The sequence below is a fragment of the Oncorhynchus clarkii genome, chromosome 1 (assembly GCF_045791955.1).
Source record: "Oncorhynchus clarkii lewisi isolate Uvic-CL-2024 chromosome 1, UVic_Ocla_1.0, whole genome shotgun sequence".
In the NCBI taxonomy this organism is placed as follows: domain Eukaryota; kingdom Metazoa; phylum Chordata; class Actinopteri; order Salmoniformes; family Salmonidae; genus Oncorhynchus; species Oncorhynchus clarkii.
In genome coordinates this window covers 759,647-773,359 of record NC_092147.1, presented here as the reverse complement: position 1 = coordinate 773,359, position 13,713 = coordinate 759,647, and the positions used below count along the sequence as shown (strand labels likewise).

Genomic DNA, 13,713 nt, shown 5'->3' with positions numbered 1-13,713 from the left:
TCCTCTACCGTCCCCTCTCCCCATTCTCCTCTCCCTAGTCTCCAGTCCCCATTCTCCAGTCCCCATTCTCCTCTCCCTAGCCTCCAGTTCCCTCTCCCTAGCCTCCAGTCCCCTCTCCCTAGTCTCCATTTCCCCCCCCCCAAGGTCTCACCAAGTCTGAGTCCAGGTGGAAGGCAGTAGAGAGGTGTCCAGCGTTGTACTGCTCAGCAGGTCGACAGTCCACCACAAAGAACCGAACCCCTTCCTGGGACAGGTCGATAGAGACATTTCTATTACATGTAGTAGGAATATCAAAGTAATTTGTAGTTTGGTTATTGCTACTAAAATGCTACATTAATCCTTACAGTAATTAGCCATTTGATTTTCCACTAACATTTTCAGTCCAACTAAAACTGTCACTACAGTAACATGTTCACCGAAAATGAAAGCCTTGAACACACCTCAGGGGTGCTGTTACTCACAGGCTGCAGCTGGTTGGCCTGCAGTATCTCAGGGACAGACACAGGGAGACAGAGAGCCTGACTCAGATCCATGTCTTCCTCCTTCAGTGCCACCAGGCTGGACCCAAACAAGTTCTGGTTCTCCTACAGACACAGAGAGAGAGAGAGTCAACGTCTAGTTCTCCTATAGACAGAGAGAGTCAACGTCTGGTTCTCCTACACACACACAGAGAGTCAAAGTCTGGTTCTCCTACACACACAGAGCGCCAACGTCTGGTTCTCCTACACACACAGAGTCAACGTCTGGTTCTCCTACACACACAGAGAGCCAACGTCTGGTTCTCCTACACACACAGAGAGTCAACGTCTGGTTCTCCTACACACACAGAGCGCCAACGTCTGGTTCTCTTACACACACAGAGAGTCAAAGTCTGGTTCTCCTACACACACAGAGTCCACGTCTGGTTCTCCTACACACACACAGAGTCCACGTCTGGTTCTCTTACACACACAGAGAGCCAAAGTCTGGTTCTCCTACACACACACAGACATACTGCTACATACATTATGAAAGCTAGCAACTTAACATGACCCACTGAAGAGAATTAAAACAGTTCAGAGAAACGTAAAGGTATTCTCCAATGACATTTACCAAGCTTCTTCTTCCCTCACAATACTGCCACTTACTGCATAGGCCTGCAGCAACTTCACTTATATTCAACCGGGCTCCATGTTAGTTGTGATGTACTGAGAATGTTGTTAATTGACTACAGCTCAGCGTTCAACACCATAGTGCCCTCAAAGCTCATCAATAAGCTAAGGACCCTGGGACTAAACACCTCCCTCTGCAACTGGATCCTGGACTTCCTGACGGGCCGTCCCCAGCTGGTAAGGGTAGGGAAGAACACATCCACCACATTGATCCTCAACACTGGGGCCCTCGGGTGTGTGCTCAGTCCCCTCCTGTACTCCCTGTTCACCCATGACTGCATGGCCAGGCACAACTCCAACACCATCATTAAGTTTGTTGACGACACAACAGTGGTAGGCCTGATCCCCAACAACGATGAGACAGCTTATAGGGAGAAGGTCAGAGACCTGGCCGGGTGGTGCCAGGACAACAACCTCTCCCTCAACGATGAGACGGCTTATAGGGAGGAGGTCAGAGACCTGGCCGGGTGGTGCCAGGACAACAACCTCTCCCTCAACGATGAGACGGCCTATAGGGTTGGAGGTCAGAGACCTGGCCGGGTGGTGCCAGGACAACAACCTCTCCCTCAACGATGAGAAGGCTTATTAGGGAAGAGGTCAGAGACCTGGCCGGGTGGTGCCAGGACAACAACCTCTCCCTCAACGATGAGACGGCTTATAGGGAGGAGGTCAGAGACCTGGCCGGGTGGTGCCAGGACAACAACCTCTCCCTCAAAGATGAGATGGCCTATAGGGTTGGAGGTCAGAGACCTGGCCGGGTGGTGCCAGGACAACAACCTCCCCCTCAATGTGAGCAAGACAAAGGAGCTGATCGTGGACTACAGGAAAAGGCGGGCTGAACAGGCCCCCATTAACATCAACGGGGCTGTAGTGTAGCGGGTTGAGAGTTTCAACTTCCTTGGTGTCCACATCACCAACAAACTAGAATGGTCCAAACACACCAAGACAGTCGTGAAGAGGGCACGACAACAACTTTTCCCCCTCAGGAAACTAAAAAGATTTGGCATGGGTCCCCAGATCCTCAAAAGGTTCTACAGCTGCAACATCGAGTGCATCACTGCCTGGTATGGCAACTGCTCGGCCTCCGATCGCAAGGCACTACAGAGGGTAGTGCGAATGGGCCAGTACATCACTGGGGCCAAACATCCTACCATCCAGGACCTCTATATTAAGCGGTGTCAGAGGAAGGCCCTAAAAAATGTCAAAGACTCCAGTCACCCAAGTCATAGACTTTTCACACTGACTCGGTACCGGTACACCCTGTATATAGCCTCCACATTGACTCTGTACCGGTACCCCCTGTATATAGCCTCCACACTGACTCTGTACCGGTACCCCCTGTATATAGCCTCCACATTGACTCTGTACCGGTACCCCCTGTATATAGCCTCCACACTGACTCTGTACCGGTACCCCCTGTATATAACCTTCACACTGACTCTGTACCAGTACCCCCTGTATATAGCCTCCACATTGACTCTGTACCGGTACCCCCTGTATATAGCCTCCACATTGACTCTGTACCGGTACCCCCTGTATATAGCCTCCACACTGACTCTGTACCGGTACCCCTGTATATAGCCTCCACATTGACTCTGTACCGGTACCCCCTGTATATAGCCTCCACATTGACTCTCTACCGGTACCCCCTGTATATAGCCTCCACATTGACTCTGTACCGGTACCCCCTGTATATAGCCTTCACACTGACTCTGTACCAGTACCCCCTGTATATAGCCTCCACATTGACTCTCTACCGGTACCCCCTGTATATAGCCTCCACATTGACTCTGTACCGGTACCCCCTGTATATAGCCTCCACATTGACTCTGTACCGTAACACCCTGTATATAGCCTCCACATTGACTCTCTACCGGTACCCCCTGTATATAGCCTCCACATTGACTCTGTACCGGTACCCCCTGTATATAGCCTCCACATTGACTCTGTACCGGTACCCCCTGTATATAGCCTCCACATTGACTCTGTACCGGTACCCCCTGTATATAGTCTCCACATTGACTCTGTACCGGTACCCCCTGTATATAGCCTCCACATTGACTCTGTACCGTAACACCCTGTATATAGCCTCCACATTGACTCTGTACCGTAATACCCTGTATATAGCCTCCACATTGACTCTGTACCGGTACCCCTGTATATAGCCTCCACATTGACTCTGTACCGGTACCCCCTGTATATAGCCTCCACATTGACTCTGTACCGGTACCCCTGTATATAACCTTCACACTGACTCTGTACCGGTACCCCCTGTATATAGTCTCCACATTGACTCTGTACCGGTACCCCCTGTATATAGCCTCCACATTGACTCTGTACCGGTACCCCCTGTATATAGCCTCCACATTGACTCTGTACCGGTACCCCCTGTATATAGCCTCCACATTGACTCTGTACCGGTACCCCCTGTATATAGCCTCCACATTGACTCTGTACCGGTACCCCCTGTATATAGCCTCCACATTGACTCTGTACCGGTACCCCCTGTATATAGCCTCCACATTGACTCTGTACCGGTACCCCCTGTATATAGCCTCCACATTGACTCTGTACCGGTACCCCCTGTATATAGCCTCCACATTGACTCTGTACCGGTACCCCTGTATATAACCTTCACACTGACTCTGTACCGGTACCCCCTGTATATAGTCTCCACATTGACTCTGTACCGGTACCCCCTGTATATAGCCTCCACATTGACTCTGTACCGGTACCCCCTGTATAAAGCCTCCACATTGACTCTGTACCGGTACCCCCTGTATAAAGCCTCCACATTGACTCTGTACCGGTACCCCCTGTATAAAGCCTCCACATTGACTCTGTACCGGTACCCCCTGTATATAGCCTCCACATTGACTCTGTACCGTAACACCCTGTATATAGCCTCCACATTGACTCTGTACCGGTACCCCCTGTATATAGCCTCCACATTGACTCTGTACCGGTACCCCCTGTATATAGCCTCCACATTGACTCTGTACCGTAACACCCTGTATATAGCCTCCATATTGACTCTGTACCGTAACACCCTGTATATAGCCTCCACATTGACTCTGTACCGTAACACCCTGTATATAGCCTCCACATTGACTCTGTACCGGTACCCCCTGTATATAGCCTCCACATTGACTCTGTACCGTAACACCCTGTATATAGCCTCCACATTGACTCTGTACCGTAATACCCTGTATATAGCCTCCACATTGACTCTGTACCGTAACACCCTGTATATAGCCTCCACATTGACTCTGTACCGGTACCCCCTGTATATAGCCTCCACATTGACTCTGTACCGGTACCCCCTGTATATAGCCTCCACATTGACTCTGTACCGGTACCCCCTGTATATAGCCTCCACATTGACTCTGTACCGGTACCCCCTGTATATAGCCTCCACATTGACTCTGTACCGGTACCCCCTGTATATAGCCTCCACATTGACTCTGTACCGGTACCCCCTGTATATAGCCTCCACATTGACTCTGTACCGGTACCCCCTGTATATAGCCTCCACATTGACTCTGTACCGGTACCCCTGTATATAACCTTCACACTGACTCTGTACCGGTACCCCCTGTATATAGTCTCCACATTGACTCTGTACCGGTACCCCCTGTATATAGCCTCCACATTGACTCTGTACCGGTACCCCCTGTATAAAGCCTCCACATTGACTCTGTACCGGTACCCCCTGTATAAAGCCTCCACATTGACTCTGTACCGGTACCCCCTGTATAAAGCCTCCACATTGACTCTGTACCGGTACCCCCTGTATATAGCCTCCACATTGACTCTGTACCGTAACACCCTGTATATAGCCTCCACATTGACTCTGTACCGGTACCCCCTGTATATAGCCTCCACATTGACTCTGTACCGGTACCCCCTGTATATAGCCTCCACATTGACTCTGCACCGTAACACCCTGTATATAGCCTCCATATTGACTCTGTACCGTAACACCCTGTATATAGCCTCCACATTGACTCTGTACCGTAACACCCTGTATATAGCCTCCACATTGACTCTGTACCGGTACCCCCTGTATATAGCCTCCACATTGACTCTGTACCGTAACACCCTGTATATAGCCTCCACATTGACTCTGTACCGTAATACCCTGTATATAGCCTCCACATTGACTCTGTACCGTAACACCCTGTATATAGCCTCCACATTGACTCTGTACCGGTACCCCCTGTATATAGCCTCCACATTGACTCTGTACCGTAATACCCTGTATATAGCCTCCACATTGACTCTGTACCGGTACTCCCTGTATATAGCCTCCACATTGACTCTGTACCGTAACACCCTGTATATAGCCTCCACATTGACTCTGTACCGGTACCCCCTGTATATAGCCTCCACATTGACTCTGTACCGGTACCCCCTGTATATAGCCTCCACATTGACTCTGTACCGGTACCCCCTGTATATAGCCTCCACATTGACTCTGTACCGGTACTCCCTGTATATAGCCTCCACATTGACTCTGTACCGTAACACCCTGTATATAGCCTCCACATTGACTCTGTACCGGTACCCCCTGTATATAGCCTCCACATTGACTCTGTACCGGTACCCCCTGTATATAGCCTCCACAATGACTCTGTACCGGTACCCCCTGTATATAGCCTCCACATTGACTCTGTACCGGTACCCCCTGTATATAGCCTCCACATTGACTCTGTACCGGTACCCCCTGTATATAGCCTCCACATTGACTCTGTACCGGTACCCCCTGTATATAGCCTCCACATTGACTCTGTACCGGTACCCCCTGTATATAGCCTCCACATTGACTCTGTACCGGTACCCCCTGTATATAACCTCCACATTGACTCTGTACTGGTACCCCCTGTATATAGCCTTCACATTGACTCTGTACCGGTACACCCTGTATATAGCCTCCACATTGACTCTGTACCGGTACCCCCTGTATATAGCCTCCACATTGACTCTGTACCGGTACCCCCTGTATATAGCCTCCACATTGACTCTGTACCGGTACCCCCTGTATATAACCTCCACATTGACTCTGTACCGGTACCCCCTGTATATAGCCTCCACATTGACTCTGTACCGGTACCCCCTGTATATAGCCTCCACAATGACTCTGTACCGGTACACCCTGTATATAGCCTCCACATTGACTCTGTACCGGTACCACCTGTATATAGCCTCCACATTGACTCTGTACCGGTACCCCCTGTATATAGCCTCCACAATGACTCTGTACCGGTACCCCCTGTATATAGCCTCCACATTGACTCTGTACCGGTACCCCCTGTATATAGCCTCCACATTGACTCTGTACCGGTACCCCCTGTATATAGTCTCCACATTGACTCTGTACCGTAACACCCTGTATATAGCCTCCACATTGACTCTGTACCGGTACCCCCTGTATATAGCCTCCACATTGACTCTGTACCGGTACCCCCTGTATATAACCTCCACATTGACTCTGTACCGGTACCCCCTGTATATAGCCTCCACATTGACTCTGTACCGGTACCCCCTGTATATAACCTCCACATTGACTCTGTACCGGTACCCCCTGTATATAGCCTCCACATTGACTCTGTACCGGTACCCCCTGTATATAGCCTCCACAATGACTCTGTACCGGTACACCCTGTATATAGCCTCCACATTGACTCTGTACCGGTACCCCCTGTATATAGCCTCCACATTGACTCTGTACCGGTACCCCCTGTATATAGCCTCCACAATGACTCTGTACCGGTACCCCCTGTATATAGCCTCCACAATGACTCTGTACCGGTACCCCCTGTATATAGCCTCCACATTGACTCTGTACCGGTACCCCCTGTATATAGCCTCCACAATGACTCTGTACCGGTACCCCCTGTATATAGCCTCCACATTGACTCTGTACCGGTACCCCCTGTATATAGCCTCCACAATGACTCTGTACCGGTACCCCTGTATATAGCCTCCACATTGACTCTGTACCGGTACCCCCTGTATATAGCCTCCACAATGACTCTGTACCGGTACCCCCTGTATATAGCCTCCACAATGACTCTGTACTGGTACCCCCTGTATATAGCCTCCACATTGACTCTGTACCGGTACCCCCTGTATATAGCCTCCACATTGACTCTGTACCGTAATACCCTGTATATAGCCTCCACATTGACTCTGTACCGGTACCCCCTGTATATAGCCTCCACATTGACTCTGTACCGTAATACCCTGTATATAGCCTCCACATTGACTCTGTACCGGTACCCCCTGTATATAGCCTCCACATTGACTCTGTACCGGTACCCCCTGTATATAGCCTCCACATTGACTCTGTACCGTAACACCCTGTATATAGCCTCCACATTGACTCTGTACCGGTGCCCCCTGTATATAGCCTCCACATTGACTCTGTACCGGTACCCCCTGTATATAGCCTCCACATTGACTCTGTACCGGTACCCCCTGTATATAGCCTCCACATTGACTCTGTACCGGTACCCCCTGTATATAGCCTCCACATTGACTCTGTACCGGTACCCCCTGTATATAGCCTCCACATTGACTCTGTACCGGTACCCCCTGTATATAGCCTCCACATTGACTCTGTATCGGTACCCCCTGTATATAGCCTCCACATTGACTCTGTACCGGTACCCCCTGTATATAGCCTCCACATTGACTCTGTACCGGTACCCCCTGTATATAGCCTCCACATTGACTCTGTACCGGTACCCCCTGTATATAGCCTCCACATTGACTCTGTACCGTAATACCCTGTATATAGCCTCCACATTGACTCTGTACCGGTACCCCCTGTATATAGCCTCCACATTGACTCTGTACCGGTACCCCCTGTATATAGCCTCCACATTGACTCTGTACCGGTACCCCCTGTATATAGCCTCCACATTGACTCTGTACCGGTACCCCCTGTATATAGCCTCCACATTGACTCTGTACCGGTACCCCCTGTATATAGCCTCCACATTGACTCTGTACCGGTACCCCCTGTATATAGCCTCCACATTGACTCTGTACCGTAATACCCTGTATATAGCCTCCACATTGACTCTGTACCGGTACCCCCTGTATATAGCCTCCACATTGACTCTGTACCCCCTGTATATAGCCTCCACATTGACTCTGTACCAGTACCCCCTGTATATAGCCTCCACATTGACTCTGTACCAGTACCCCCTGTATATAGCCTCCACATTGACACTGTACCGGTACCCCCTGTATATAGCCTCCACATTGACTCTGTACCGGTACCCCCTGTATATAGCCTCCACATTGACTCTGTACCGGTACCCCCTGTATATAGCCTCCACATTGACTCTGTACCGTAATACCCTGTATATAGCCTCCACATTGACTCTGTACCGGTACCCCCTGTATATAGCCTCCACATTGACTCTGTACCGGTACCCCCTGTATATAGCCTCCACATTGACTCTGTACCGGTACCCCCTGTATATAGCCTCCACATTGACTCTGTACCGTAATACCCTGTATATAGCCTCCACATTGACTCTGTACCGGTACCCCCTGTATATAGCCTCCACATTGACTCTGTACCAGTACCCCCTGTATATAGCCTCCACATTGACTCTGTACCAGTACCCCCTGTATATAGCCTCCACATTGACTCTGTACCAGTACCCCCTGTATATAGCCTCCACATTGACACTGTACCGGTACCCCCTGTATATAGCCTCCACATTGACTCTGTACCGGTACCCCCTGTATATAGCCTCCACATTGACTCTGTACCGGTACCCCCTGTATATAGCCTCCACATTGACTCTGTACCGGTACCCCCTGTATATAGCCTCCACATTGACTCTGTACCGTAATACCCTGTATATAGCCTCCACATTGACTCTGTACCGGTACCCCTGTATATAGCCTCCACATTGACTCTGTACAGTAATACCCTGTATATAGCCTCCACATTGACTCTGTACCGTAATACCCTGTATATAGTCTCCACAATGACTCTGTACCGTAATACCCTGTATATAGCCTCCACATTGACTCTGTACCGGTACCCCCTGTATATAGCCTCCATATTGACTCTGTACCGTAATACCCTGTATATAGCCTCCACATTGACTCTGTACCGGTACCCCCTGTATATAGCCTCCATATTGACTCTGTACCGTAATACCCTGTATATAGCCTCCACAATGACTCTGTACCGGTACCCCCTGTATATAGCCTCCACATTGACTCTGTACCGGTACCCCCTGTATATAGCCTCCACATTGACTCTGTACCGGTACCCCCTGTATATAGCCTCCACATTGACTCTGTACCGTAATACCCTGTATATAGCCTCCACATTGACTCTGTACCGGTACCCACTGTATAGAGCATCCACATTGACTCTGTACCGTAATACCCTGTATATAGCCTCCACATTGACTCTGTACCGGTACCCCCTGTATATAGCCTCCACATTGACTCTGTACCGGTACCCCCTGTATATAGCCTCCACATTGACTCTGTACCGGTACCCCCTGTATATAGCCTCCACATTGACTCTGTACCGTAATACCCTGTATATAGCCTCCACATTGACTCTGTACCGGTACCCCCTGTATATAGCCTCCACATTGACTCTGTACCAGTACCCCCTGTATATAGCCTCCACATTGACTCTGTACCAGTACCCCCTGTATATAGCCTCCACATTGACTCTGTACCAGTACCCCCTGTATATAGCCTCCACATTGACACTGTACCGGTACCCCCTGTATATAGCCTCCACATTGACTCTGTACCGGTACCCCCTGTATATAGCCTCCACATTGACTCTGTACCGGTACCCCCTGTATATAGCCTCCACATTGACTCTGTACCGTAATACCCTGTATATAGCCTCCACATTGACTCTGTACCGGTACCCCCTGTATATAGCCTCCACATTGACTCTGTACCGGTACCCCCTGTATATAGCCTCCACATTGACTCTGTACCGTAATACCCTGTATATAGCCTCCACATTGACTCTGTACCGGTACCCCCTGTATATAGCCTCCACATTGACTCTGTACCGGTACCCCCTGTATATAGCCTCCACATTGACTCTGTACCGGTACCCCCTGTATATAGCCTCCACATTGACTCTGTACCGTAATACCCTGTATATAGCCTCCACATTGACTCTGTACCGGTACCCCCTGTATATAGCCTCCACATTGACTCTGTACCAGTACCCCCTGTATATAGCCTCCACATTGACTCTGTACCAGTACCCCCTGTATATAGCCTCCACATTGACTCTGTACCAGTACCCCCTGTATATAGCCTCCACATTGACACTGTACCGGTACCCCCTGTATATAGCCTCCACATTGACTCTGTACCGGTACCCCCTGTATATAGCCTCCACATTGACTCTGTACCGGTACCCCCTGTATATAGCCTCCACATTGACTCTGTACCGGTACCCCCTGTATATAGCCTCCACATTGACTCTGTACCGTAATACCCTGTATATAGCCTCCACATTGACTCTGTACCGGTACCCCTGTATATAGCCTCCACATTGACTCTGTACCGTAATACCCTGTATATAGCCTCCACATTGACTCTGTACCGTAATACCCTGTATATAGTCTCCACAATGACTCTGTACCGTAATACCCTGTATATAGCCTCCACATTGACTCTGTACCGGTACCCCCTGTATATAGCCTCCACATTGACTCTGTACCGTAACACCCTGTATATAGCCTCCACATTGACTCTGTACCGGTACCCCCTGTATATAGCCTCCATATTGACTCTGTACCGTAATACCCTGTATATAGCCTCCACATTGACTCTGTACCGGTACCCCCTGTATATAGCCTCCATATTGACTCTGTACCGTAATACCCTGTATATAGCCTCCACAATGACTCTGTACCGGTACCCCCTGTATATAGCCTCCACATTGACTCTGTACCGGTACCCCCTGTATATAGCCTCCACATTGACTCTGTACCGTAACACCCTGTATATAGCCTCCACATTGACTCTGTACCGGTACCCCCTGTATATAGCCTCCATATTGACTCTGTACCGTAATACCCTGTATATAGCCTCCACATTGACTCTGTACCGGTACCCCCTGTATATAGCCTCCACATTGACTCTGTACCAGTACCCCCTGTATATAGCCTCCACATTGACTCTGTACCGGTACCCCTGTATATAGCCTCCACATTGACTCTGTACCGTAACACCCTGTATATAGCCTCCACATTGACTCTGTACCGTAATACCCTGTATATAGCCTCCACATTGACTCTGTACCGGTACCCCCTGTATATAGCCTCCACATTGACTCTGTACCGGTACCCCCTGTATATAGCCTCCACATTGACTCTGTACCGTAACACCCTGTATATAGCCTCCACATTGACTCTGTACCGTAACACCCTGTATATAGCCTCCACATTGACTCTGTACCGTAATACCCTGTATATAGCCTCCACATTGACTCTGTCCCGTAACACCCTGTATATAGCCTCCACATTGACTCTGTACCGGTACCCCCTGTATATAGCCTCCACATTGACTCTGTACCGTAATACCCTGTATATAGCCTCCACATTGACTCTGTACCGGTACCCCCTGTATATAGCCTCCACATTGACTCTGTACCGGTACCCCCTGTATATAGCCTCCACATTGACTCTGTACCGGTACCCCCTGTATATAGCCTCCACATTGACTCTGTACCGGTACCCCCTGTATATAGCCTCCACATTGACTCTGTACCGGTACCCCCTGTATATAGCCTCCACATTGACTCTGTACCGTAATACCCTGTATATAGCCTCCACATTGACTCTGTACCGGTACCCCCTGTATATAGCCTCCACATTGACTCTGTACCGTAATACCCTGTATATAGCCTCCACATTGACTCTGTACCGGTACCCCCTGTATCCTCGTTATTTTGTGTTACTTCATATTTTTTTTGTTGACTTTATTTAGGTTAGTATTTTCTTAACTCTATATTCTGAAAACTTGTTGGTTAAGAGCTTGAAAGTAAGCATTTTACAGTAAGGTATTCATACTGCCAGCTGTATTGAGCAGGGCCCCACGCCAGCTGTATTGAGCAGGGCCCCACGCCAGCTGTATTGAGCAGGGCCCCATGCCAGCTGTATTGAGCAGGGCCCCATGCCAGCTGTATTGAGCAGGGCCCCATGCCAGCTGTATTGAGCAGGGCCCCATGCCAGCTGTATTGAGCAGGGCCCCACGCCAGCTGTATTGAGCAGGGCCCCATGCCAGCTGTATTGAGCAGGGCCCCATGCCAGCTGTATTGAGCAGGGCCCCATGCCAGCTGTATTGAGCAGGGCCCCATGCCAGCTGTATTGAGCAGGGCCCCATGTCAGCTGTATAAGGAGGGACCCATAACAGTACTTTACCTTTCTGAGAGACAGAGGGGTCTTGCTCCAGTAATACTGGGCCAGAGAGAACAGGTCTTCTATATCATCAGCCTCTAACAGGGCAGGAGAGTCCTCCAACATCTCTGTAACAAACACAAAGGTTAGAACCCTGCATTCAACACACAGCAGCCTAGAAGCTGAATCCAGAAGCAGATAACTTACTAATGATATCTTCTTTACTGTCCCCTTCTTGTTGCAGGATGTTATCTCTAGGGGGGAACAAACAGGATGTTATCTCTAGGGGGGAAACAAAAAGGATGTTATCTCTAGGGGGGGAACAAAAAGGATGTTATCTCTAGGGGGGGAACAAAAAGGATGTTATCTCTAGGGGGGGGAACAAACAGGATGTTATCTCTAGGGGGGGGAACAAACAGGATGTTATCTCTAGGGGGGAACAAACAGGATGTTATCTCTAGGGGGGGGAACAAACAGGACGTTATCTCTAGGGGGGGAACAAACAGGATGTTATCTCTAGGGGGGGGGACAAACAGGATGTTATCTCTAGGGGGGAACAAACAGGACGTTATCTCTAGGGGGGGAACAAACAGGATGTTATCTCTAGGGGGGAACAAACAGGATGTTATCTCTAGGGGGGGAACAAACAGGATGTTATCTCTAGGGGGGGAACAAACAGGATGATATCTCTAGGGGGGAACCAAAAGTAATAATGTAATATCAGAGCACTGAAGACCTGGTATTGATACGTTTGTGATAGTAATTTGCGGTAGCTATGTGTTGTAATCTGGTTTGTATTATGAATATGTTGTAATAGTGGGTACTTGGCATTGACGAGGATGATGAGCAGGAGGAAGAAGATGAGGAAGGGGTCAGCCTGTTGGAGGTAAAAGTCCCACATGGCCTGAGTCACCTCTGGTAGGCAGTGACTGGAGAACAGACTGCCTAGCTGTAGGATACACAACATACCAGTCACAATCCACCATCCCACTGCAAGGGAACATTTCAAACCTAATAGGCAGTACTGACATATCCAGGGTGTAGTGTAGGAGTCTGGGGTTAGATAGACATACCCAGTCTGGGGTTAGCTAGACATACCCCGTGTATGAGTCTGGGGTTAGATAGACATACCCCATGTATAG

The 13,713-nt window shown here is 49.4% G+C and overlaps 1 protein-coding gene across 1 annotated transcript in view; it reads right to left on the bottom strand.

Moving 5' to 3' along the window:
- Positions 1-13,713, bottom strand: part of LOC139411717 (TBC1 domain family, member 23) — a 78,700-nt gene that overhangs the window by 26,489 nt on the left and 38,498 nt on the right. The window contains exons 6-10 of the mRNA XM_071158431.1: positions 13,396-13,520; positions 12,779-12,825; positions 12,596-12,699; positions 462-584; positions 152-244 (exon numbers count right to left, since the gene is read on the bottom strand). Of these exons, the coding sequence (XP_071014532.1) occupies positions 152-244; positions 462-584; positions 12,596-12,699; positions 12,779-12,825; positions 13,396-13,520 (492 nt within the window). The remainder of the gene's footprint in view (positions 1-151; positions 245-461; positions 585-12,595; positions 12,700-12,778; positions 12,826-13,395; positions 13,521-13,713) is intronic.